General features: G+C 39.1%; 1 protein-coding gene across 4 annotated transcripts in view; it reads right to left on the reverse strand.

The window, feature by feature from the left end:
* Positions 1-27748, reverse strand: part of CLIP4 (CAP-Gly domain containing linker protein family member 4) — a 77886-nt gene that overhangs the window by 21909 nt on the left and 28229 nt on the right. For all 4 annotated transcript variants that reach the window (XM_029938021.1, XM_029938020.1, XM_029938018.1 and 1 more), the window contains exons 3-11: positions 25622-25761; positions 24711-24804; positions 23355-23516; positions 21231-21349; positions 17840-18076; positions 13174-13309; positions 6536-6673; positions 2058-2147; positions 1135-1278 (exon numbers count right to left, since the gene is read on the reverse strand). In XM_029938021.1, the coding sequence (XP_029793881.1) occupies positions 1135-1278; positions 2058-2147; positions 6536-6673; positions 13174-13309; positions 17840-18076; positions 21231-21349; positions 23355-23516; positions 24711-24804; positions 25622-25761 (1260 nt within the window). The remainder of the gene's footprint in view (positions 1-1134; positions 1279-2057; positions 2148-6535; positions 6674-13173; positions 13310-17839; positions 18077-21230; positions 21350-23354; positions 23517-24710; positions 24805-25621; positions 25762-27748) is intronic.

Raw genomic sequence — 27748 nt, forward strand, 5'->3', positions numbered from 1 at the left:
GGGCTGTGTGCTGACAGCTAGCTCAGAGCCTGGAGCCTGCTTCAGATTCTGTGTCTCCCTCTATCTCTGACCCTTCCCTGCTTGCTTGCTCACTCGCTCTCTCTCTCTCTCTCTCTCTCTCTCTCTCTCTCTCTCTCTCAAAAATAAGCACTAAAAATAACAAGCCCCATCTGAACAGGTTCCCATCATCAACCTGTCAGGAGAGCCTCTGACCCTCTCCTACATAGTTTTAAACAAGGACTTGAACGTTGTATAAGTAGAAGACACAAAAGTATGTGAAAAGCTAATATTCCAGATGTAAGAAACAAAATTCAGAGGGATAAAACCTCTAACATTAAATTAAACGAAAAGACAGGTACAGCCCTATATGGAGCAGCAAAATGGGGCCAACGATCCAGAGCGGTCAGCGAACTGCAGGAGCAGCCTTGCACGTACTTGTGTTGACAGGTGGCGTCCAGCTCTCTACAGGCTGGCCGTGTGTGAGGGTCTGGAGACCTGGGGCATGAGGAAGAGCTGGGACGAAGGCAAACCACATGAGCAGCAGAGAAAGCACCAGACGGACCTCAGGATAAAGTCCAGGTGTCCCACTGAGAAACCGACATCAGGCTCCGATGACTTACCTCCCTGAGTCTCAGCTTCCTCATTCATAAAATGAGGATGATGATAATAATAGTACCTACCCATAGGTCTGTTTTGAGAATTAAGTGAAATAAGGTATATAAAATGCTTAGACTAGAACCTGAAATAATAAGTATACAATCCATGTTAGTTATTGTTACTTAGGTCTAGATTAGAAAAGAAACAACATAATAACCATATGGTTTCCACATATTTGAGGAGCTATCATAAAGTTCTAAAATATCCCTTAAAGGGCCAAAGGTGCTAGATGCATGGGAGAGGGAAGAAGTCAGTCCAGATGAGGGAAATGGCAGAGGCACCAGGAGAAAGGGAGGGACACGGAGGGTGCTCACAAAGGGGACGGGGTGGGGGCCACAAGAAAGACAAAAGAGTACAAGTAGGTCAATCTGACTGAAGTAAAAGTTTCCTTCTACACATTTAAAAAGAGCAAATCTACTTACAAACAAACCAAGATAAAAAACACCAAGAAAGCCTGGTTGAAAAAGCCATAGATACCAGCACTGGCTCTAGATGAGACAGACGGGCTTTTGCTCATTGTCTTCTTGTTATTGCTACGTGTGTTCGGCTTCTTGGGGTGGCCTGGTTTGTGCTCCAGAGACGATGTGGAGGAGGAGCTGCTGATGGATCCCAGCAGAGTAACTAAAACAGGTCAAGAAAAGAACATGTAGAAGGGTGGAAAATAAGAAATGAACCAATAAGATGCTTTTCCAGGGAAATCTCTCTGAAACCCTCCATTTAGCTTCCTCTGTGGATTATCTAGTGTTGAATTAAATGCCTAGTTTCATCCAAATATAGTGTAGTTCATACAGACAAGACTTTATAAGCCACGCAACTGTATTTGAAGGATTCACGCTGTCTGAGGACACTTTTACACAGGAGAGGTCCGTCACCTCACTGACTGAAGCTGACTGCCTACCTATTTTCCCCACCACTCTCTCTCACCTCCCACTTAGATGGCTTAGTAGAATCCATCTTACTCATATTTTTAAATGCTCTTAATTTAAGGTAACAAAAAGGTAGTATTAAAATGTTTTGAGTCAGTGAAGGCAAGAAGGAATACTCCTGAATTTTCTATCCCATGCTCTATTCGTCCAATGATTTGACAGCTGAAGGCAACTTTGAAACATTCTTATGAAGCCGTCTATACTGTGGAATTTCCTTTCAGTCTCCCCCTTAATCTAATCTGGTTTTCTCTAATTTAAGTGTATATGGATGCACAAAATAGGATTTTATACCAAAATCATGTATATGCTTTATGAAGAGCTGCTTACGGTATTTTCAAGGATGATTTCCTACTGTAATGATTTTTTCCTTAAAAACCTTAAAACTTAGCCCCCATATAAGCTTTATCACTATATTATTTTAAAGTTCCATCAGTAAATTAAATTTTTAGAATGGAAGTTATAAAATTACCTTACCATCTTTGTCTGTTACAGGTTTTGATTCTTCACCAGGAGGCAATGAAAGTGTTGATTCAGAAGCACTATCTTTTTTTGAGGTCATTAATCCTGCCACACAGAAACAAACACTTTCAGCAAGAACTTTAAAAGTAAACATAAAAATGTATTTTCTTTTTAATGTACAGACATCCCTCATTATCTAAATGTTACCCACTTCCGAAAAACTGTTGGATAATCAATTCACAGAAAGAAGGGACCAATATTTCATTACATAAAGAGGGGAAAAATGCATCCTTAGCCCATCTGGAAACCCCAATTTCCTCAAATACCACTAAAGTCTCTTTTAAACCCATTTATTAACAATCCGCCAAGGAATTCTAAACACTGTAAGACATTTAAAGTGCACCTCCCTAGTTGTTTGACACTTTACACACTCGGCAATGTGTTGGCACAACGCCAGCAGGCAGAGTGAACCTCACTACCATCCATCCACTAGGACTCGCAGACCACTTCCAGATCTCACTCCTATGCGTGCAAATCCATCACAACAGATTTTCCATTCAGATAGTGAATTCTGGGTAAGAATTGCTGCAAATCATGATAGCCACTGATCATCAAAGTGAATGTCAGACAGTAAGAAACCCTGCACTCTCTGCCACGGGTACTCTGAAGATAACTATCACCACACCCAAGTCTCACAAACAAACCGACTTTAAAAAAGAAAAGTCCATGAATAACACTTTGCCTTCTTCGGACTTCTGCTTCCATACTCCAGAACCAAACTATTTAAATAGGAAACCTAATGGACGGCACCCAGTTTCACATTCCATCAAGCATCCATTTCAGTTCTTCTCACCTAGGAAGTACTGGAGTGAACAACCATGTACTCTGAGCATCACAAACATGAGCAAGACGTGGTCTCAGCCTGACAGAAGCACCTTTTCTCAATCCGCTATGGTGGATAGATGGGAGCAGGGAGAGCTAAATCACTAAAATGGGAGGGCACTGATGGATAAGCGCTAACGTGGAAAAGGGAGACAACAATTGTGGCTACAAAGATAAATTAATGCCTCGAGAAGATGACATTTTGAGAGAGGTCTTGAAGGACAGGTAAGACTTCTTCCAGAGCACAGCGGGGGTGTGGTCAGAAAGAACTGAAGGTAGGCAGTCAGATGGACAAAAAGAAAAAAAAAAAACCTTAAGGACAGGGTCAGAGAAGGATGAGTAGCTTGGCTGGAATGAAGAGCACTCTGGGATGCGGAAGAAGGAAGACCGGAGAGAGAGGTCAGAGAGGAATCTCAGGGGGCGATGGAGCCCAAGAAGGAACCAGTCCTCTTGCAGAGGAATGAGTCTCTGATGGACTTCGTGTGAAAGAGGGCTGGCACGAACAGGCAGGGGAGGAACAGCGCCCTGGCAGCAAAATTTAGAAGGAAACTAGACAGGCAGAGGGAGAACGCACAGACCAGTGAGGAGCCATTACAACAGGCAGAATGAGGACCAGAACTACAACAGCAGGAACTGGATGGAGGGGTGGGTAAGAGAGACTTCGTGCAGGCACCCCACAGAGTTCATTTCTTATTTTTCAGTTGGTTGTTTCAGTTTTAAAATATTCATTTATCTCTTTCTTATTTGAATTATTTGTAATGTTTATTTCTTTTTTGAGAGTGAGAACGCAAGTGGGGCAGGGGCAGAGAGGGAGGGAGACACAGAATGTGAAGCAGGCTCCAGGCTCGGCACTGTCGGCACAGAGCCAGATACAGGGCTCGAACTCAAAAACCATGAGATCATGACCTCAGCTAAAGTCGGACACTTAACCAACTGAGCCACCCAGGTGCCCCTCTTATTTGAATCTTTAAATTGAGATCTCTGGAGATTCGCATGCGTGGTATAAGTAATACAGAAAGATCTCTTGCATACTTTGCCCAATTTCCCCAAATGTAGCTGTTTAAATAACTATAATACCACAACCAGGATACCAACATTGATACAATCCACCCCAGTTTTAACCATACTCGTTAGTGCTATGTGTGTACATGCTCACACATCATTTGGTTCTTTTTTACATCTTCATTCCTCTGAACTTTCTTTCCACTTGTTTCAAGAGTATTACCCTTAATTCTTAGAGGATGGTTACAATATATTATTTAAAGTCTTTATCAGTGTGATGTCTATATCATGTCAAGGTTGGTGACCTTTGATTATCTTTCTCCTTGAGGGATATTGAGATTTTCCTGGTTTTCCATATTTTGAGCAATTGTGGATTGCATCCTGGACATTGTAAATATTATGTTGTGGGACTCTGGATCTTGTCTAAGTCCTATGGGGAATGTGTATCATTTTGTTTTAGCAAGGAGTCAACCTAGGTCCAGGCTGGCCATCCTCCCACCTCTGGACCCTGGGCTTCCAATGCCAGTTCAGGTTCCAAAGCCTTTTGGGACCTTTCCCCTAGGTCATGCCATCTCCGGTAGTATCTGGGACTTGGACAGTGGTCTACCTTGGAGACCAAAGCCTGTGGTCAGATCCGCACGTGCACGAGTTCACACCCAAGCCCAGAAGTTCACACCCAACATTTTGAGACCACTTTCTTGAGCTCCCTTCTCTCCATGGTCTCCCTGGAACTTTCCTGCTCCTGGAGGCACCCCTTCCTAGTATCTGGACAGGGTCCCTAAGCTTTAGTTCCCTTGCTCTGTCATACAGTCTTATGGGATTGACTGCCTCTGGGGACAAGCAGTGAGAAAAAAGAAGACAAATTATTGGAGAGATTTCATCCCTGTTCCTGGGACCACAGTTTCTCTGGTCGGAGAGAAGGGTTCTCTTCCCTTGGGGTTTCCAGTGCCTGGCCACCCACGGCTGCTCGTGCGCCATACAGGACTGCCTAGGGACAGGGGTGGTACAGAACCAGAGGGATATAAAAAAAAATCTATCTTTAAAAAAAGGGATTTCCTCCATTTTTCTATCTAATAGGGGACCCCCAGGGCTTTTCTTTTCATAATAGCTGTGAACTTCTGGGTTCAGGTTAAAAGGATACCATTTACAAGTGCATCAAAAAGTATGAGGTAGGGGCGCCTGGGTGGCTCAGTCGGTTAAGTGTCTGGCCTCGGCTCAGGTCATGATCTCACGGTTCGTGGGTTCGAGCCCCGCATCAGGCTCTGTGCTGACAGCTAGCTCAGAGCTTGGAGCCTGCTTTGGATTCTGTGTCTCCCTTTCTCTCTGACCCTCCCCTACTCACACTGTCTCTGTCTCTCAAAAATAAATTAAAAAACCACAAAAATTAAAAAAAAAAGTATGAGGTATCCAAGAACAGACCTAACAAGACTAGTACAAGATAGCTATAGGGAAGATTATAAAATCTTACTGAGACATTTTTAAAGGACCCAATTAAGTAAAGCAATATCCAAGCTTATAATTAAAACACTTAATATTGTAAAGATGTCAGTTTTTCCCAAATTGACTTATAGTTTAAAATGCAAAACCAATAAAACTTCAACAGATATTTTTAAAAGAAACTTAATAGCTGATTCTAAAATTTATCTGGAAGTATAATTCATAAGGATCCAAATAGGCAAGAACTGTTCAAGAATAAGGTAAGAAGCTCTCCTTTACTAGATATCATGATGTATTTTTTTAATAGTTATGAACTCCAGTACTGACAGAAATATTCAAATAGCTCAGTGGAAGAGAGTAGAAATTCTTGGACAAAATCCTTTAATCACAGTCGAAAGCCTTTCTGCTTCAGACACTAGGAAGTTAGCAAGTACTTACTGAGGGTCTATTTGTGCTATGTACTACTAGAGTGAATGAAAGGACAAAACACGCTCATAGCCTGTTTAAGGTTTAAAATTTTGCTGAAAGAATAAAAGATCTGCACAAATAAAGCAACTAGAGGACGAGACCCAAGATAACCAAGAATTGTGTGGTATGGACACAAGCGTACACAGAATTAGAGACAGGAGACACGAGAGTGATCGGGCCATCAGCAAAGTTTCTTGGGGAAACAGCATCTGAATAAGGAGGTAAAGCACAGTCAGGACCCCAAAAGGCATGAGTCAAATTACTGCACCCAGAGAAACAGCACAAGACGAAGTTTGGAGGGAGGGGAGAGGACAACGTACGCACAAGACAGTAAGACAGGAAACTGCAGCTCAATTACGGAGGCAGCCAGAGATCCCACTAAATATGGGAAGGACTCAGAGTCAGAATATTTTCTGATTGAAAGGTGTGTTTATAAGGATCTACTGGAGATATAAAATCTCATTAGGGGGTGATGGAGGTTTGCAGGTGGTAGGAAAGAAAAGAAAGGAACAAATCTACAGTGTTCTGGTCAGGAATCAAAATCACAAATCATGACTGATGTTTAAAAACACATAAAGATGCAGGTTTCATTAAATTCTAACAAATCTGCCTAACAAAAAAGGGTGAAGCAACCTAAATATAAGGCATTCCACAAAAGAAACAAATATACTGAATAAGAGACTTAACTTTCTGGCCTCACCTACCAGTATTTACTTTTGACGTTACATGAGCTACATCAATTTTTTGGGACCTGATGAGAGGCACGGCTTTTGCAGAAGTGGGTACCAAATTCTTCCTTCGATCCTTTGCTTTACTTATCTTTGAAAGAGGTGCAAAAATACCTAAGGGAGGAATGCAGAACTTGAGTTAGTACTAAACCTTTAAAAGCATTTCCAATAGAGGGGCAAGAACAACCATTTGATAATATAAATCGTTAAGTTCTTTTTTTTGTGCCCACCAGGAATCCTGTAAGAAGAAACAGGAAAAAGTAAGACACAGCACTTGCCCTCAGAGAGCTTACAATCTAGTTGTCAAGATGAATATACACAGTAATTTAAAAATCCCATGACAGATGCATAATCAGGTATTAAGTGAAATTCAGGGAAAAGAGAGATGAGTGAAGGTAGCAGTTGTCCATCATTCCCTCGTAATGATTTCTGACTCATCTCATGGCAAATAATAGTGCAGTTTAGAACATAAAAACTATTCATCTGTGTCACTTTGTATCTCCTTTAAGACGCATTTTCCCCAGATGAGAGCTTTTTAGCCCTTGTTCTAATCTCTCTTCATGACTGTACACCTTTGGAAGATAAAATTCAAACGTTATTCATTTCTGCTTTTCCCCACTGTACCTAATTTCAGTGCCTTACACATAGTAGGGATATAAAAAATGCTCTCAAGTACAAAGTATAATCTTACCAAAAGGCCTAGCCCTCAGCTCCTGACAATCCTACAGTGCAGTGCATGCTGGGGAGGGGAGGCTGGTGGGGGCAGGGGAAGGGGATGCCGATATACAGTGGCTCAGAGTATAAAATTCCATTGAAAAACAAGGCGTTTATCCAGGCAATGAAATATCCAGTATAAATACGTATGCATAGACATTAATGATAGTGAATATAGACTATAAATACAAAGATTATCTAGCTAAGACATTTTAAATGATAAAAAAAGTCATAAAATGTATATCATACTCTTCCATTGGGTATTTACAATCTAACAAAGACACACCATGACTAAAATGTAATATGTATATTAAAAACAACTTGTTTTAAAATCGGTCTGTAGAAATGCTCAAGATTACAAAATGTGAGTGCTTTGTTAATAACTAAAAAGTGCTAACTATATGACTTTTTCTGATAATCATGGAATGCTTTCCTCTTTGGGATTCTATATTACTTAATCCTGATTTTTCTCTCTTCTGACTTATCCACAACGTTCTCTCTTCTGTCTTCCACCTTGCAGATTTTCATTGAGTTTCTATTCTTTTCTCTAAGTTCTTTTCATTGTCAAATACACACACACACACACACACACACACACACACACACACACACACAGTGTGATAACTACATGCAATTGCCAAGGGTTGGATGACAGAAGTTATTTTATACTCCAGAAATGTAAATTTGTATAAGCTTACTGGAAGGCAAAAATTCTGACCTAATCCACTTTGTGGCATTAATTATAAAGAGACATTTATACTTAAAGATGTTCACAAAGGTTACAAAGTTACATTTGTATGAGGAAAAGACAGATTTCCAAGCCAAAACAATTTCTAGTTTACTGCCATGACCCAATTAACTTTTGGAAATTAATCACAAAAAAATAATCCAAATGAGAGGAAAAGCCTATATACCTGAGTGTGTCATCATTGTGATTCGATTCATAAGTAGGAGAAAATGATTATTTGCCAATGAACTATTACATCACCATCAAGAAGTGAAATAATACAAATTGTAAAGAAATATAGGAAAGTGTGAAAATTAAATCATGGAAATAAAAATGAAGTTATATGTTTATGATTGTATCTGAAAAAAATTTATGTGTGAGTATAAGACTGTAAAAAACTAAGAACCGAAACATATTTATGAGAGTACTCAGTCTATGAGTTATCTTTCAAATTTGTCATTAATACCATAATAACGTTGCTTAGTGGATGGTTTTTTCTCAATCTGAGGAAAGCTATATGGTTTTTCTTCCAAGGCCTTAACGGAAAATTTCCTCTTTATATTATTCCATATAATACTCTTTAAAGAATATTTAATTCCATTGCTTTAAAAGATTTCTATAGCATATAAAACCACACCTATATATAGTTCTCATTTTTCCTATTTTTTTCAACTGAGTAAATCACTTAGGAGAACCAAAATAAAGTTAAAGCCATGACTGGCTACAACTAAACCCACAGTTCACATAGAATATGGGTGGAAGTTCCTATTCAGTAACTCATGCTAATCAAAGTACCAATGGGACTTTTCCCAGATCTCAACATATAACTGTAAAGCTTATCTAAAGTAAAAATGTAGGAATCATTATTTTTAAATAGAAGAGTAATAGGTTTCTAGATCAACATGGCCCATTTTGTTTTACCACAACTCCTGCCAAAACTCCACTGAAATTAAATTAGCAAGGAGTAAGAATGATACTAATTCTAAAGAAATAAGAAATGATAAAAAGGATAAAAAATACCAAAAGCTTCCAAAGAAGCTTCCAAAGGGAAGGGGGGGCGATATCAAAAGCAGAAGAAAGATTTTGAAACTTCTCCACAGCAACCGTGGAAAGTCCAGAGAACAGCTGACAAGCCAACGGCCCGAGAGCCACATCCCGCTGGCCACTTGGTTTCGCCAACTAGTTTTGGACACGACTGCACCATTGTGTTCACACACCGTCCACGGCTGCCTCTTCACTCCAACAGGGCAGCTGGATACTGGCAAGACACTGTGTGGCCCTAAGAGCCTAAAATATTTACTCTGGCCTTTTACAAAAAAATTTGCCAAACTCTGTCTGACTAAAGAGTATCCCCTTCTAAATACTGAGAGAATATGAGTTCCAGCCTGACATTCCTTATCCCATCAAACAAGCATATAAAATGTGAGGGTAGAAGTAAACTTATTTTTTAGAATGGAAGGCTTCAAAAATTTATCTCCCATGAGACCTTTGTCAAAAAGGTACTGGAGAATGTGCTCCACCAAAACAAGTAAGTAAATGAAGAAAAAAATTGACTTAAAATAGTAAAGAAAGAAAAACTGACTTTCTCCTCATAGTATGAAGTCAGTATATGTCTAAAACTGGACAAATCCAGGGCGTCTGGCCGGCTCAGTCAGTAGAGCATGTGACTCTTGTTCTTGGGGCTGTGAGTTCAAGCCCCGCATTAGGCATGGAGACTACTTAAAAATAAAATCTTAAGGAATAAATACATACAATTGGAAAAATCAAGAGAGATTCATATAAATATATTATTTATAAATATAAATACTAATATCAAAAGATACAACTAAAGAAGTTGAAATAGTTCTTGCTTCTAAAGGGCAGGACTCGGGGTCAGGGAAGGGCAAGCCAGGGATGGATTTAATTAATGTTTTTAATAAACCTTATGATACAGTTTGGTTTACTCAACTAGTTACATGCATTCATTTCGATAATTATTAAAATTACTAAAATACATAAGAATGGTATTACCAAATATTTTTAATGTTTATTTATTTTTGAGACACAGAGAGAGGAACAGAAAGAGAGAGAGACAGAGAATCCCAAGCAAGCTCCATGCTGTCAGTGCAGAGCCCAATGTGGGGCTCAACCTCACAAACCATGAGATCTGACCTGAACTGAAATCAAGAGCTGGACACTTAACCAAGCTACCCAGGCACTCCAGTTTTACCAAGTATTAAAATTTATTATAAAATTTTCATAACGGCCAAAACTTAGAAGAAACCAAGATATCCTTTAGAGGATGAATGGGTAAATAAATTGCAATACATCCAGACAACGGAATATTATTCAGCACTAAAAAGACATAAACTAGCAAGCCATGAAAAGGCATGTAGGAAACTTATATGCAAGTTACTAAGTGAAAGAAACCACTCTGAAGAGGCTATGTCCATACTGTATAATCCTAACGGTATGGCATCCTGGAAAAGACAGAACTAAGAAGACGGTAAAAAGATCAGCAGTTACTAGGCACTGAGGGGGGCGGGGATGAACAGACGGAGCAGAGGATTTTCAGGGAGGTGAAAACACTCTCTATGATACTGCACTGATTGATAGAGACCCAGCACTAAACATTTGTGTACACCCACAGAATGTGCCACACAAAGAGTGAATGAACCCCAGTGGAAACCACGGCTTTGAGTATTTTAAGAAATGTGGCCTCTTGGGGGCGCCTGGGTGGCTCAGTCAGTTAAGCCTCCAACTTTGGCTCAGGTCATGAGCTCACGTTCGTTCGTGGGTTTGACTGTGCTGACAGATCAGAGCCTGGAGCCTGCTTCGGATTCTGTGTCTCCCTCTTTCTCTGCCCCTCCCCAGCTCATGCTCTGAATCTGTCTCAAAAATAAATAAAACATTAAAAAATTTTAAAAAAAAAGAAATGTGGCCTCTGGTGAAGGGGTGCTGGTAATGGAGGTGGCCACGAGGGCATGAGAACAGGGGACACACAGAACCTTCTGCGCCTTCATCTCAATTTTGTTTTGAACCTAAATTGCTCTAAAAAAAGTTCTAAAAACTATAAAATTTTTACAATTTAAAAAATCTAATATGTGCTAGAATGAACAGATCAGTTGAACAAAACAATCCTGAAACAGACAACAGCATTTATAAGAACTTAATTTATAATGAAGAAAGCACAAGCCAGAGGAAAACTGATGGAGTTAGAGAGAGGGGGGAAATAAAAATAATAACTGTTGCCGAGAGGAGATTCTTTGGCTTCTGCTAAGGGTAACTCCCGTTTTTAAATCCAACACGTGATCTTTGCCCCCCCAAATCTCACCGGTAAGCATGTTAAAGGGACAGAAGCAGGTCCTTGGGGTATCAGGCTTTGTCCTCATCAAGCATGCCTCTCCTTGGGATGATGAGATTTGGGGGGCAACGTGCATTCTGTTACAATCTGGGCATTTCCAACAAACCTGACTGACCTCCGCCCTGTGTGTTGCTAGTAGTTTTGCTCTGGCCCTTAGTCTGCTTGACAGTTACCAAAATTAGCTAACAAAGGGAAACTAAAATTAAATTCTTAATTCCACACAACTAACCAAATACATTCCAAATGGGTTACATAGCTCAGTGTAAAAAATTAAAACTTTCAGAAGAATAAAATATGTAATTTTAAATTATTCCTTGGGTTAGGAAGAACTGTCTAAGCATAAATGCAACATAAGAAGTTATGAAGAAAAAGCCTTAACTACATAAAACTTTGTGCCAAAACACTGCAAATGAAGTTCAAAGGTAAATGACTGGGCAAAACATCTGTAATAACTGTAAGAGTTTAATATCTTAAGTATGTATTTGTGTTTCTAAAGTTTTTAAAAACCCACTAATATTGCAATCATTTAGTAAGCAAGTAATATGAACAATTATTTCTGGGCAATTGCCAGGATAACACACACACACACACACACACACACACATACAATATACATATATATAACAAAATGTTTTATTGTGAGATATATAAAACATTTTAAATATCTTATTTCACCACAATCAAAGAAATATGAATTCAAACATAGAAACTTTCAGCCATCAAATTGGAAAAATTAAAGAAAATAGAGCCATTAAAAATCACATTTTCAAACAATATTTAATGATTTGGGGAAATTATAATAGCATGGCAAGTAAAAATGCAAAACATATATAACTATATAATCCAAATTTCATGAAAAGAATTAAATAGAAGAAATATACAAGTGGTTTTATCTTCCTCTTTTAACCTTTTTAATGTTTTTCAAATTTTACACAAAAAACATTTTTATAAACAAAAAAATTATAAGACCAGAAAATGATGCTCCGTATTAAGTGTATGACAAAAGGAAACTAGTAACTTTGATAAATGCATAACAGCTAGCAAAGAGCTACCATCTTTTGAGTGCAAGAGGGAATCAAGCACTATTCAAGGTGCTTTATACATTTATCACTCAAACATTTGAGGTACTGTTACCCCATTTTACTGAAGACAAACTGAGGAGCAAGGAGAGAATTAAGGTCACAGAGCTGGTAGGTAGGGAAGCTGACTCTTGCCCAAGCAGTCAGACTCGAAGCCAGGACTTCAGCATTAAATCATAGTGCCTCCTTGTGGGGCTGTAATATGAAGTACTGAACAACCAGGGAAACTGATGTTCTAGAAGAATACTTCATGGCAAGGAAAAATATTCACAAAATTGAGAGTGACAAATTTAATTCAATATGTCAAGGGGTGCGTGTGTGTGTGTGTGTGTGTGTGTGTGTGTGTGTGTGTGAGAGAGAGAGAGAGAGAGAGAGAGAGAGAGAATATGAATTTAAACAAACAGCTGTCAGAAAGAGAAAGAATCAGCCCAGCTCAGGAGTACAGTTATAAAGTTGGCCTCATTCCCTATTCAAAGTTTTCAAGTTTTCCCATCTCCAGAGCTCTGCGCTTCCGTGATAACGAGCCCCTCCCTCAGTCACAGGAGCACCGTGAGCAGGACTACAGGAGGGCCACAGAGCCGGTGTGCTCCTGGGGAGACACCATCTCCCAATCACGGTGCCGCTCATAGTGAGAACAGGGCCCTTCGTACTACATGGGCAACCAGGAGGAAAGTTTTACTTAAAAACAATAAAAGAATAAATTTGATTATCTTATACTAATTCTCATTAAGTTAGACCATATGTCCCTTACCATATTTAGGGGCACATTTAAAGTACTGGATTTTCCCAACACTTCCATTGTTTTTTCCTTCTGGTTCATCCAACTCAATGCCAGCCCACTGCCCACTTGCAAATTCAGTTGTTCCACAAAATCTTAATGTTCCAACCTAAATAAAACACAAATCAGAATAAATTTTGAGGATTACTACTCTTGCAAACTTTATGGGAGTTTTTAAAAACCATTCCCTCAAAGTAGATTTCAGAACAGTAATATTACCAGGGATGAAATATTATATAATGATAACAGTCAATTCACCAAAAAGATATAAGAATCCTAAATTTAAAAACACTTTGAATTGAGTGAAATGCGGTTTATGAAAATTTGTGGGATGCAATAAAAGCAGTGCTTAGAGGAGAATCTATAGCATTAAACACTGGTATTAGAAAAGACCTCAAATCAATGATCTAAACTTCCATTAATAAAAAACTAGAAAGTGAAGACAAAGAAATCAAAAGAAAGAAAGAATAAAGATAAGAAATTAAGAACAGAAAAATAACAAAAATATCAATGAACCCAAAAGCTGGTTGTCTGTAAGGATAAATAAAATTAATAAACTTCTAGCTAGAGGCCAAGAAAAAAATAAGAGAGGGCACAAATAGCAAACATCATGAATGAAAGCAGGACACCTACTACATTCTCTCAGTCACTTAAAGAATAGTAAGAAAGGGGGCACCTGGTTGGCTCGGTCAGTTAAGTGGCTGACTTTGGCTCAGGTCATGATCTCTCAGGGTTCACAGGTTTGAGCGCCACATCAGACTCTGCTGTCAGCACAGAGCCTGCTTTTGGATCCTCTGCTCTCCTCCTTCTCTGCCCCTCCCCCACTGGTATGCACATGCACTCTCAGTCTCTCAAAAATAAGGGAACATTAAAAAAAAAGAACAGGTGACTTCCCTGACTCCCCACTCCCGGAGTCACAGAACCTTGCCAGGGAATCATAAATCCCAATAAAGGCTTTCTCGGCTCCAAAAATAATAAAATAAAATTAAAATTAAAATAAATTTTTTTAAAAAATTTAAAAACAACAGTGGAGAGCTGGGTGGCTCAGTCGGTAGACCGTCCGACTTTGCCTCAGGTCATTATCGTAAGTTCTAGTCCCGCATCCTGTCTGTCCTGACACAGCAGAGTCTGGAACCTGCTTCAGATTCTGTGTGTGTCTCTCTCTCTGCCCCTCCCCTGCTCGTTCGCTCACTTGTTCTCTCTCAAAATAAATAAACATTAAATTTTAAAGAATTATTTTTAAAAAATAGTAAGAAAATACTATGAACAGCCCTATGCCTATAAATTTAACAATGAGATAAAATGTTCCAATTCCTGGGGCGCCTGGGTGGCTCAGCCGGTTAAGCCTCTGACTTCGGCTCAGGTCAGATCTCACGTTCGTGGGCTCCAGCCCCGCGTCAGGCTCTGTGCTGACAGCTAGCTCAGAGCCTGGAGCCTGCTTCCGGTTCTGTGTCTCCTTCTCTCTTTGCCCCTCCCCCTCTCATGCTCTGTCTCTCTCTGTATCAAAAATAAATAAAACATTAAAAAAAAAATGTTCCAATTCCTTAAAAGAGGCAAGCTGTCAAAGCTCCCACCTGAATTGAAATTGTAGCTAAAAACCTTCCAAAACAAAACAAAACAAAAAAACCCTGCAGACCTGATGGACTCACTGGTGAATTTTACCAAGGAATTTAAGGCAAAAAATAGTCAATTCTACACAAACCTAGATAGAATATAAAAGTGGAAGGACTCTCAACTCATTCCTAGCAGTCCCTTGATCCCAAACCCAGACACAAAGATCCTCAACAAAATAAGAGCAAATCAAATCCGGCAATATATAGAATTCAGCGATATATAGCACATCAAACCCAGTGTCATGACTAATTAAGGCTTATCATAAGAGAGCAAGGTTAGTTCCCCATTTGAGAATTAATCAATATAATTCATCACACCCACGTACTCTCTCAACAAATGCAGAATAAAGGCCTTTAGCAAATTTCAACATCCTTTCATGATAGTAATCATTTTTTTAAAAAACTCTCAGCAAACCAGGGTTAGATGGGAACTTCCACAATTTAGTAAAAGATGCCCAGAAAATCTACAGCTAACAACTATGATACTTCATGAATGGAAGGCTGAGTGCTTCCTCCTCCATGTGGGGAGCAGGACAACTGACCAATTCTTACTACTTCCACTCATCATTACACTGGAGGTCCTAGACAATGGACCTAGGCAAGAAAAACAAATGAAAAACACGCAGATTGGAAAGACTGGAAACTGTCTCTACTCACAGACAACATGATTGTTTCCATAGGATATCCCAAAGAAGCCACAAACAAGGCCGACGGAATTCATAAATTGAGCAAGGTTACAGAAAATATGGTCCATATGCAAAAATCAACTGCATTTCTATATGAAATTTCCAAAACCTCACCATTTACACTAGCACCAAAGATCATGAAAAACTTAGGTATAACTCTAACAAGGTATGTGCCATATCTAAATGCTTAAAACTAGAAAACTAAGAAATAAATCAAAGACCTATTAAATAGAAATATATTGTGCTTATGTTTGAAAGACTCAGTATATTTAAGGCATTTGCTCTCCTCAACTGAACTATGTCAAATCAACTCTATTCAAAATCCTAGGACTTTCTATATGATTTGAAGTCCATAAGCTGATTCTACAATGTACGTGGAAAGACAAACAAACTAAAACAAAACAAAACAAAACTGAAGGCCTAACCACATCTGATTGCCAAGACTTACTATAAAGCTATAGCACTCGAGATGGCGTAGTACTGAAGAAAAGATAATCATTGCACTGATGGAGCAGAATAAAACTTAGTAATACACCCATACACATAAGGTCAGGTGACAAAGGAGAAGCATCAATTCAAGAGGGAAAGAACAGTCTTGTCAAAATATGGTGTTGGAACAGATAACTGGATGCAAAAAAAGAGAGAGAAAGAAACTCTATACCTAGCACTCTGTACAAAAACTACTTCAAAATTAAGAATAAAAATAAATGTAAAAACCTAAAACTATAAACTTCTGGGAGAAAGCATATGCACTCTATCCTCCACTGTACTATGAGAGAGTGGAAAATTTCTTAGCTATGCTAAACACACAATCCATATAAGGAAACGTTGATAAAAATGGACTTCTTCAAAACTTAAAACTTCTGCTCTTTGAGGGGCATCTGGGTGGCTCATTTGGCTGAGCGTCTGACTCTTGGTTCCAGCTCAGGTCATGATCTCATGGTTCAGTCCATGATCTGGAGCCCTGTATCAGAGCCTGTCAGCCCGGAGCCTGCTGGGCACTCTCTCTCTCTCTCTCTCTCTCTCTCTCTCTCTCTCTCTCTCTCTGCTCTAACCCCCTTGAGCCCTGCATCAGAGCCTGTCAGCCCGGAGCCTGCTGGGCACTCTCTCTCTCTCTCTCTCTCTCTCTCTCTGCTCTAACCCCCCTTGTGTGCATTCACTCGCTCTCTCTCAAAGTAAATGAACTTCTGCTCCTTGAAAGACATCTCTAAGAGGATGAAAGGACCAGCAGCAAGGCAGCAAGCTGAGAGAATGTAGGAAGCAGGACGACCCTGAGGTGATCAAGTTAAAGCAGCTGACTGGTACACGCACACTCGTTATATGCTTCTGCTTCTGTACAGCTTTAAATTATCCAAAATAAAAGGTAAAATAAGACGGCAGATTAACTCTTCTAAACACCCATGCTCAGGCATAAGACAGAACCACTGAGGAGACTGAATGTTAGTCCCAAGTTAAAAAAAAATAACAAAAGCTACCCAATGTCCCATCGATGTATTCTTTTGGAGGCTGGTAAATGTCATGCTCAACATAATCATTTGTTTGTAGTCCTTTTTGAAGGAATTTTCTCAGTAAATCCAACTTCCCAATTTTGGCGTTTTCTGAGGAACCCACATCACCCTCCCCACAGGCTAACTGTGTTAGGAAATGCGACAGGCAAGCAGGAAGGCCCTGTGCTACTCTTCACACCAAGCTCCCTGTTAACCCCAAAGCTAAGAAAATTTTAAAAAAAGGAAAAAGAAAAAGAAAATGCTCTTCCTTACGAGGTATTAGAAAAGAGAGAATGGCCACAAGTAAGTACCAACAGGAAACGGGGGCTTTGGAGAACGAGAGGCGTCTAGACGCCCTCCTGGAGGCCAAAAGGTCCTCTTTTCCACATACGCTTTTGTTATCAGGTTAAAATAATATCTAAGATTTCTCTATTAAGGGGTCTCAAGGCCAAACCCCCATGAATGGCAAGGGTCTCCGTGGCTCCATTTCTGCCAGGTAGTCCTAGGGGGAAAACCCTCTGGGGACGGCGGGGGCGCTGCAAGGAGACAGCTCCAGGCCCAGCAGGGTCTCAGCTCGTGCCTCTAAATTCACACAACAGCTTCCCGTACTCCCCGCTTCCCACTCCAGCAAAGACATCTTCATGACTAAGTCCAAGTCGTTTATATTCTTGGATCGTACTTCATAGTAAACGTGCATCTAAGTTTCACAGTTCCCGTTAAGTATGCTTCTACTTACACGTTGCACTTTTTTTAAAAAGCGCCAACCTCTGGCCGCACTGTGTACACCCTGGGCAGCCAGGCCACAAGCACTGACCTCAGACACAGCTTTAGAGACCGCGGCTACTTACTATACCTTCTGTCCCGCAATAACAACACGGTCCCCCAGCTTCAGACCGAGTGAGGCAAGCATCGCCTTGCCAGCCACACGATCACAGTTTGGAAGCATGGGCTTCGAAATGTCGCCGGACAGAGGCACCGCATCTAACAGCATCTGCTTGATTTCTTTAGCAGTTGCTGCGGCATCGGCCATTTCTAATGGCATTTCAACCGGGTCTGGAACAACATCAGCAGGGATCTGTCCTTTGTCGTTCTACAAATAGAAGAGAACAATTTAATTTCAATTCGTATCTACTCCAAAGCTCTACGTGGTCATACACAATTATTAAAAAAAAAGTTTTTAAAAATTTAAGTTAAACTCATTCCTCATGTATTTGTTCAGACAATTTACTGAACATCTACTACATGCCAGAACATTCTAAATGCTACTGATGCCACAGTGAGGAGGAAAAAAAAAATACCCCACCCTCAAAAAGCACACCTTCTGTTGGGAGAGACAGACTACAAACAAACAAGTCAAGGATATGGTATCTTAAATGGTAAAAAGTGGCAAAGAGAGAAAAACAATTCAGGGAAGGGAGGTGAACAGCCAGAGAGTGGAGTCTACGCAAGCACAGTGGTCAGGGAAGGATGCACCGCGAAGACACACTGACGCGGAGGCCCGGGGACATGTGGCAACCATGCAGGGTAGCTGGTTGGGAAAGGTGGCCCAGGCTCGGGGAAGAGCAAACACTGAGGTCATGAGTGGAAAGCATGCCTGGCTGTGTGGGTTTAGAGAAGGCAGGTTTAAAGACAGAGGTCACAGCACCGACTGGCTTCCCAACCCCGGATCCGGGATTCTGTCCACTACCCCACAGCCGCCGCCTCGGCTCTGTGACCTGACCCATCCTGCCCCCTCATGGAGTGACTCAGATCTCAGGAATAGAAACTACAGCTTCAATACTTCTAAATTTGGGCTACAATCAAGAAAACAGCTCTGGTCTCACTATAAAGGAGAGACTGCATCCTTGGATTTATCCTGCAACAAGATAAAATGGTCAGTTACGAGCCCACTAACATTTGCGTGGTGCTTATATAACCAAATCCTATCATATAAATTGTCTCATTTGATTCTCACACATCAAGAAAAAGCTTATGAATAAAACAGATAAAAATATCCATACCCATGGAGAGTTTATGTTGTGGTAGGGGAAACTATAACCAACTAACCAAGAAAAATATTACTAATATCTCCAGTTTGCTATTAGGAAAATTCAGCAAGAAAAGACTAATGACTCACTCAAAGTCACTTACATGATTCCTGGCAGAGGTGACATTTGAATCCATGTCTAGGACCTGCTAGACTCAGCCAAGAATTTCTCCTACTCGTCAAGGCTATCCTTCCCTCAGCTATGGTGTCCCTCTTCCGTGCTCCCTAACCAAAAATCTCAGACTTGATAAAAGGGTTTCCAGACTGTAATCTTCTTTTAATAAGATGAGTCAAGATTCTTTTGCTGAGAAACTTCTTTTCCTTGTCTTCTCTACTGATTGTCTTCAATTGCTTCGTATGGATGAAAGTTATGAGGCTTTTAGAACACGCTTAGTTTGCAAGCGCCTCACATTTTTTGTTTTAAAATTCAAGTCAGTTTGGTCCTAAGCAAACATATGGTAGGAAGACTTGTTATCCAATTGCTGAGGTGGTGGTGGGCCTATTTTAATCCCAGATTTCAATGGAAATATACAAAATACAACAAAGGTGTGTATGGCACAAATTATACTCTTAATTTAAAAAAGGGGGGAAGATTTTTTTAAACCTTGAACTGATAAGCTGTAAACTGTATTTACAATAACTATCTTACTTCAGAATTTTAAGTCTTCACCTTTCTAAAGTCACACATGTTAATCCTAGAAAATGTGGCAACTAAAACTTGTTTAAAAAATACTAAGTAACAATAAAATAACAAAGATGATGTCGTGCTAACATAAGAAAGCTCGTTCATGATTAATAATAGGCCCATTTTCTTCTAAAACTGTGGTTATCACAGTACGAGCCAGGAACTACTGCTGACCCACACGCTGTCTGCTTTTTTTTTTTAAGTGTTAACCTTCAAAATACAATAATCTAGTATTGTTTCTGGCTTGAACTGGTGATCTGCCTCAGTGGCACACCTCACTGCCTTCTCCACTAATGAAGTCTTGTCCACAGTCACACTAGGAGAAGCGCAAACATATCACGTTCACATTCCACCCAAACTGCAGGGTCATCTCCTAGCCTCCGGGGCGCTACTCTCCTCTCTGCCTAAACCGCTTTGCACCTCCCTCCTGTAACCAGTTCTCAACTATGTTTAAGTCTCAATGTCACCTTTGCCAGAAAGCCTTCCCAAGGCTTAGAGAGATACCCCTGGTATGTGACCCCCTGGCACTCGGTGCCCACTCCCACATCATAACCCATTGAATGCAACACACTGCAGTAAAAATTACTTGTCCATCCTCCCCTCTGGACTACATTCTCTTTGGAGACAAAAACTTTTATTTATTGTTGTATTCTCCCGGTGCCCAATAAACAACAAGGAAGGAGGGAGGGAGAGTAGGGGGGAAGGAAAGAGGGGAAATGGGTTAATTAACTAATGATGGGATTAAATAGAAACTGTGGCAGAAAGAAGTACAGAGAAGGGAAACAAGAAAGCGAGGAGGGGGAGAGGAAAAGGGGGGAGGGAGAGGAAAAGGGGGGGAGGGACGAGGCTTCTTCAAACACAGCCCACTCCTGTCCCCTCTGGGGAAGGCGCAGACCCCATCAAAAATCCCCACCAGAGCAAGTCACTGTTGTTAACGTTAAGAAAAAGAACACTGAGAGCCACTCTGGGAAGACAGGAAAATACCAAAGATTCGAAGATTATGAAATTCAATCCTGTGTGTTAACTTTGTAAATTAGTAACACAATTACCATGAAAAGAATTAAGTTTTCCTTTAATTTAATTTTTAAATGCCACTCTACTCCTAAATGTGCATTTTAAAAATTTTTCTGGAATGTTTTTCCAAAAGAATTTGAAATATGATTTAACATAGAAATACAACTTGAACATATGCATTTTTGAGAGTTCACTATTCATAAATATATCAAAAAAACTAAATGAAAGATACTTAAACCCAACTATGGTAACACTTTAAGAAACATTTTACTTCACTGAATGAAAGGAAATTTGGTAGAGCTTATCAGTATAAGGGGACTGAAATTCACTGCTATGCCTTATAATTATTATAATTATTTGAGATACAGTTGATCACCATTACTCTTTATATGCAGCCCAAAAATATAAACTCTTTCCTCATACAGATTCTATACCAACATACAGGTACAACCCTTTACTGGCAAATAATATTAGACATTTTAACTCTGAAGATTTTTCACTTTTAATTTGGTCTCTTACCCTAAACGCAGGATTTGCTCCATGCTCCAATAAGCATCTCACAGTGCTCGCACACAAGTTATACGCAGCGATATGCAGAGCGGTTCCAAAATTAAAGTCACTGCAAGTGGCATCTACATCTGCAATTAAACACCGCAAGTATATTAACTAAAGATTTAGATTTAGCTATTATAACATAAAAGGAGATGGGTTTGTTTGTTTGTTTGTTTTGGTTGAGGGGAGAACATTACTAAGCCATTTATAAGACTTAAACCAACTCACTAGAAGAACCCTTCCATATATTTGTCACAATTGTAATCACATACGAATCACCATTCACATATATAATCTCCATATTACAACCCGGTTAACCAATTATTTTCCTAGTACAATAAAATATCATTACAAGGACTGATACTATCATAGATTTTCCAACGATCACAAACTAAACTATATTTAAAAGAAAGTAGTGGAAATAATTCACATTGGTAAAAGTAATTGTCTTTACACAATCTCTCATTAACCTCCTGCATATGTGCCATGACAACTACAATGAGGTAGAAGTTTAGCAAACTATGGCCCAGGGGCCAAGCACAACTCATCATCTGTTTTTATAAATAAAGTTTTATTGGAACATGGCCACATACATTTTTACATATTTTCTATGGCTAGATGCCTGCCATAACTGCCAAATCAAGTAGTTCCAGTGATCCACAAAGTCTATAGTATTTCCTAGCTGGCCCTTTACATAAAAAGTAATAGATGAAACAACACAGAATTTTCAAATCAGGAGTAAGTTTAAGACTAATTAGACACACAAATGCTTGCAAATCATATTAATCTGTAATACTTTATCAAACAAATGAATTTGGACTTTATAGTAGGAAGAAAGAATCTAGAAATTCTAAAGAGATTTTAAGAACCTTTCAATAAATCATCATGACGCTATATTTAGACACAAGAAATCTTCTAGATTTGGGAATCCCATTTTAAATGTTTTCTGTAACAAGGGTTTTAAATACTTGGTTCCACTAATCCTACCTTAATCTAAACCACAGCAGCCCACATGCCCTACCAACAACAGCAAACAGCCAAAACATGCTCAGGACAAACCTTCCTGAGTTATTCAAGATCCTGTACTATCAAAAGAGCCTTTCTTCCTAACATCAATCTAAAATGAAAAGGTAAAAGATAAAGATAAAATGGACAATTATGCAAAGCAGATTAGAAACAAACATTCCGGGGGGCACCTGGGTAGCTCAGCTAGTTAAGCATCCGACTTCAGCTCAGGTCATAATCTCACAGTCCATGGGTTCGAGCCCCGCATCAGGCTCTGTGCTCACAGCACAGCTTTGAGCCTGCTTTGGATTCTGTGTCTCCCTCTTTCTCTGTCCCTCCCCACTCATGCTCTGTCTCTCTCTGTATCAAAAATTAAAAATTAAAAAAAAAAAAGGAAACAAACATTCTGGGAAATTTAGCTACTGAATCTGTAAAACAGGTCTTCTACAAATAGGGAGAGCACTATCCTGCCCACCTTCACCTCAAAGTATTATTACTGCACTTGCTCTTTTTTTTTTTTTTCAATAGAAAACCGACCCACTTGAGAGGACCAGAGAAAAAGTCAAAATACCAGGACTGTAATTTAGACATTCTGATGTTCAACTTTAGGGTATCACCATCAAGACAGGAATGAGGAAAATTTTTAAAAACTTGAAATTGTGTTTTTTACTGGAATCACAGAATTTCAGAACCGAATGCCATCTAAAATACTCTTTGTGATTTCAATGCTTAGCTCAGAAAGCTTTATTGTTCTATTTCTGGCTACTCGAGACAAACAAATTATATAGTACACAGATTCAATTATACTTTATAAAATCCATGTTATACTGGGGCATTTGGAGATATAAAAACCCAGAGGACATTATTTTGTATTGTTACTTTGTATTTCTCTGTACTAAGCCTTTTGTTAAATGACAGTAATTAACCGGCAAAAAACAAATATTAAACTATTCCTGAAAACAACTGGGATAGGAGGACATATGGAACAAGATGGATTAGAAGTAAAATTCTGTTTGAATTTTAATTTTTATGCCACTAATAAAATGTTCAACTAATAACATCCAATGGTGATCTTACAATACTTGCCTTTTGGTTTCGATGTCTTCAAAATCACTTTTATAAGCTCAGGAACATCAAAATAAGCAGCATAATGCAAAGCGTTCATATTTGTCCAGCGACTCCGTAAACTAGCATCTGCTCCCAGATCAATAAGTTGAGTTGCAAATTTTACAGCTGTATCAACATCACCTAAAGAAAGTTTTCTAGGTTATTCTTCTTCAGTAGAAACTGAAGTTCCAATAGATGGCTATCCACCACATTTTAAAAGCCAAAGTAAATAGCACACCAAATGTATACATACACCTCAAAAACTTCACTTAACAAGGAATCTAGTCTAAGGAAATAATCATACTCAGAGATATGGATATACACTTAGTGTTCATCACAGCACTTCTTATAATGAATAAAATTATGAATCTAAACTATAAATAAATAAATAATAAATTTTATTCTAAAATGAAGTTCTAAAAGCACAATAATATGAAACTGGTTACATAAATTATATAATGGAATACTTCTATAAAGCCATTGGAAACAATGTACTAGGGGCGCCTGGGTGTCTGACTCTCGATCTCCGCTCAGGCCATGATCTCAGGGTCATGAGTTCAACCCCCACGTTGGGCTCTGTGCTGGGCATGAAGCCTACTTTAAAAAAATGTGCTCTGTGGACCACTACCAGTCCCAAACCATAATTTCTCTGTTCTTTTAAGAGCCCTTTTCTTTTTCCCCATACAATCACTTCTTCGGAATATATTAATCAAAGTGTAATTTTGTGCATTTTGAAACACAAGTGAGCATGTATTTTATATCTTTATTTGTTTCTATTATAATTTCATTTTTACTTTATTTTACAAAAGAATCAGTCCATAATGGATTGAGGGGGAAAAAGTCCTTCATCAACAGCCATATCAGACTATAGAAACAGGGAGAGAGATTCACAATTTATACAAAAGTAAAGCACAGGACACCAATCTGGGAAAAGTGTGCATCTATGTTATGTATACAGAAATACCCACCAGGTAGGCCTAAAGACTAGGGTCTGTAGGGACTGGATACTTGGAAAACAGCTTGGATTGTCTAAGCTTGCTGTAAACTGTCAGGAAGGTTCCAGGGTGTTACCAGTTACTCTCACTGAGTGAGCAGGCAGTAATGAACCCTGCTGTAGAAAAGTGGGGATATGCCAGGGGATTATAAAGACCCCCCTAAGAAAAGGAAGAGAAGGGAACAAGGTTCTGGGGAGGACCCCACTGAATGCTTGCCTATTCAGGGGGTATTATCATCGTCGGCTAGGTACCTTCCCAGGGACTGTGGATGTCACAAACACAACTTATACAAACACAAATACAGATGTCTTACGCCACTGGTAGTCTGCCACACACTTACCAATACCATGAGCTCCAGATTTGCAGGTGTAATGTAAAAGTGTCATATCTGTCAATCCGTCTCTGTCATTCACATTGCAACCTCTCTTAAGAATCTGAGGAAACCAAGGATGATATGATAACAACAAAGCTACTGAAAACGGATTTCAAACCCATGCTGAGAACCAGGTTAGTCCACCTCATCAGAATTAGTTCTCAATAAAATGAGTATCTAGAACAGGCTTCTCTTAAGGATAAACTTTAAATCTACATCCAATAACAATGATGAAAACTGAACTTGTCAGCAGACTGAAGAAAATTCTTAAAGACTATTCCAGGCTAACCTGGCACTCCCGATATGTACCTTACTTAACCTCTCAAAGGATCAGCAAAATTTTCTTCCTAATGGCCTTAATGGTATTTGGAAAAAAAAAAACATACACATATATAAGCTCTCTCTCCTTACAACATGACAATGTGCAAGTCAAGGAATCCAGTTACTCTTTCTTCTCTCCTTCAAAAAATCGAACATTTTTAAAAACTATACTTAGGCCTAGATCTTTACCAAACCACCCAAAAGTATAGATAAAACATGTTGGTAATCAAATCTCCTCATGAAGTATATTTTTTAAAGTTAACAAAATTACTTTGTACCAAAAAAGGAAATATGGAAAATGCCTGCTGCCACCAAGAGTCTGTCACATCAGAGCTCCGGGTATAAGCAAACAAGGAGCATGAGGAACCACAGAAGGAATGTACCATACAAACTCAACTGCTCTGAGCAAAGCCTGGACATACAAAAACTAAATATAAGAATCTTCCAAAGTTTTCCATTTATCACCACCTTTCCATTCAGATGGCGGGTTCAAAGGGGAGCATCTACACAATTAACAACCCCAGTGATGCACAATGTAAAATGTAGAAATTCCTTACCTCATTTCCAATGATGTCAATGTTCTGCTGGACTTGAGGAACCCACTGTCTTAAAATGGCAAATAATTCTGATACAGAAGTCTTAGGATCAAAGAGAATTTCTTGGCAGGATGTATCATTAGGATCAAAGAAAGAAAACTCTGTTTGAAATTTTAAAAAAGAGTGATTTAAACTTATTAAAAGTTCCAAATAAATATATTGAAAATAATAAACAATAAAACCAGGGCTCAAATGATACAAATATTTTAAGATCCTAGCAAAAGTAAGTTTACCTTGAGCAATATTCAAATCCAAAGTCAAGAGAGCCAAAAAAAAAAGTATGGAGCATTCCTGAAAGCTGTGAGAACAAGATTTCTGTGCATCACACCCCGTTTGTTACAGATGGAACAAACATGTGAGCACACGCTTCTCAAATACAGAATTTCCCAAGAATTACTGCAAAGGCAGGGAAACTTTGTCAAATTTTATTAATATTTTCAGCTCTCACAACATAAATATATCATGAACAGTAGATTCACATCAACACACATAAAATGGGAAAGAATATCAAAATATCAACTAGTCTGTAATTTTAAATATTATTTCTACTTCTCTGTAGTTGCCTAATTTTCCATAGGAAACAGGCATTACTTTTTACGCGCTGAAAAGGCATGAGGAGAACTGCCATGCCAGCCAATTAGGCGACAATATCTGTCAACACATAAGTGACACCTGGGGACAGAGTGGTTACTTTGGATTGGGTATTAGTAGAAATGTGGAATATTAGCAAAATTGAACATCATCTAAATAGCTCTTAAAACTTTTCTACATAGACAACTCTGGTCCTCCTATGGCTAGAGGATAAAAGACAATGGAAGAAAATCAGATTCTACGATCTTGAAGAATCATTTTTTAAAAAGGCGGGGGGCAGGGAATCTAAAACCCAGAAACATTTAAAGAAGGAAAGCATTAGCAAACCAATGTTTGCTGAGTGCTGACAATTTACCAAACACCTCGCAAGTCCTCACAAGTGCCTTACCTAGGAGGGATTATTGTTCTCATTGTGCAGAGATCTTACCAAAGCTTACCAAAAACTTACCAAAGCTCAGACTAAACCATACTTGTGCAACGTCGCACAGCTAGTAAGTGGCAAAGCTGGAATAGAAAGCCAGTTCTATATCCAAAGTCTATCTTCCTTCTTCTACTGTACTGCCTCCCAAAGAGAATTCACTATTTCTTTTTATTTTTTTAATGTTTATTTATTTTTGAGAGAGAGAGATAGAGCACAAGCAGGGGAGGGGCAGAGAGAGAGGGAGACACAGAATCTGAAGCGGGCTGCAGGCTCTGTGATGACAGCCCCGATGTGGGGCTCAAACCCATGAACCATGAGATCATGATCTGAGCCGAAGTCAGATGCTCACTCAACTGAGCCACCTAGGCATCCTGAGAATTCATTATTGAAGTCAGCTTCTAACAGCATACAAGAGTAGCAGGATTCATAATTTTTATGTTCTTTCTTTTTTTATGTATTTTCCAAAATTATACTTATGTACACACAATTCATATTTTTAGATTTGGGGTAGCTAAAAGGTGAGTAGAAAAGAATGCAACCTAGGATGTGTACAAAAGGGAAGCCACAGTCCATTAGAAGAGAATCAGAAAGACTAAAATTAGAGTAAGATACCATCCAAAATCTCAGACAACAGAATGGTCTTTTAGGTTCAGAAGGGAAGACCCAGAAAAGAACAGGCATCCAACATGGAGAAACACCCTGTATGGTTTCTTAAACACAGATTTGGGCAGGTTTCTTATAAACAGCAGTTGACTAGATTGGGGAGGGGGTGTCCTAATTGATTTCTCTATTTAATAAATATTAATGGGTGGGTGAGTCCCTTTCCTAGGCATTGGGCATTTCTAGTAGAGAGATTTCTAAATATATACCTAAAGAGACTCTCTTGCATGTGTCTGCAGGAGACAGGTTCAAGGATTCTTACTCTAGCATTAATTATCATGGCAAAACATTTGGGCTGAAACATCTCTCCATAATGGAATGGACAGGAGTGGGGTATTCTATCTTTTGCTTCCTGACAACTAAATAAATGAATTAAGATATCTAAGTCATTAACTGATAAGCACAGGTCTCAAGAA

Source organism: Suricata suricatta, chromosome 4 (genome assembly GCF_006229205.1).
Source record: "Suricata suricatta isolate VVHF042 chromosome 4, meerkat_22Aug2017_6uvM2_HiC, whole genome shotgun sequence".
Lineage (NCBI taxonomy): Eukaryota > Metazoa > Chordata > Mammalia > Carnivora > Herpestidae > Suricata > Suricata suricatta.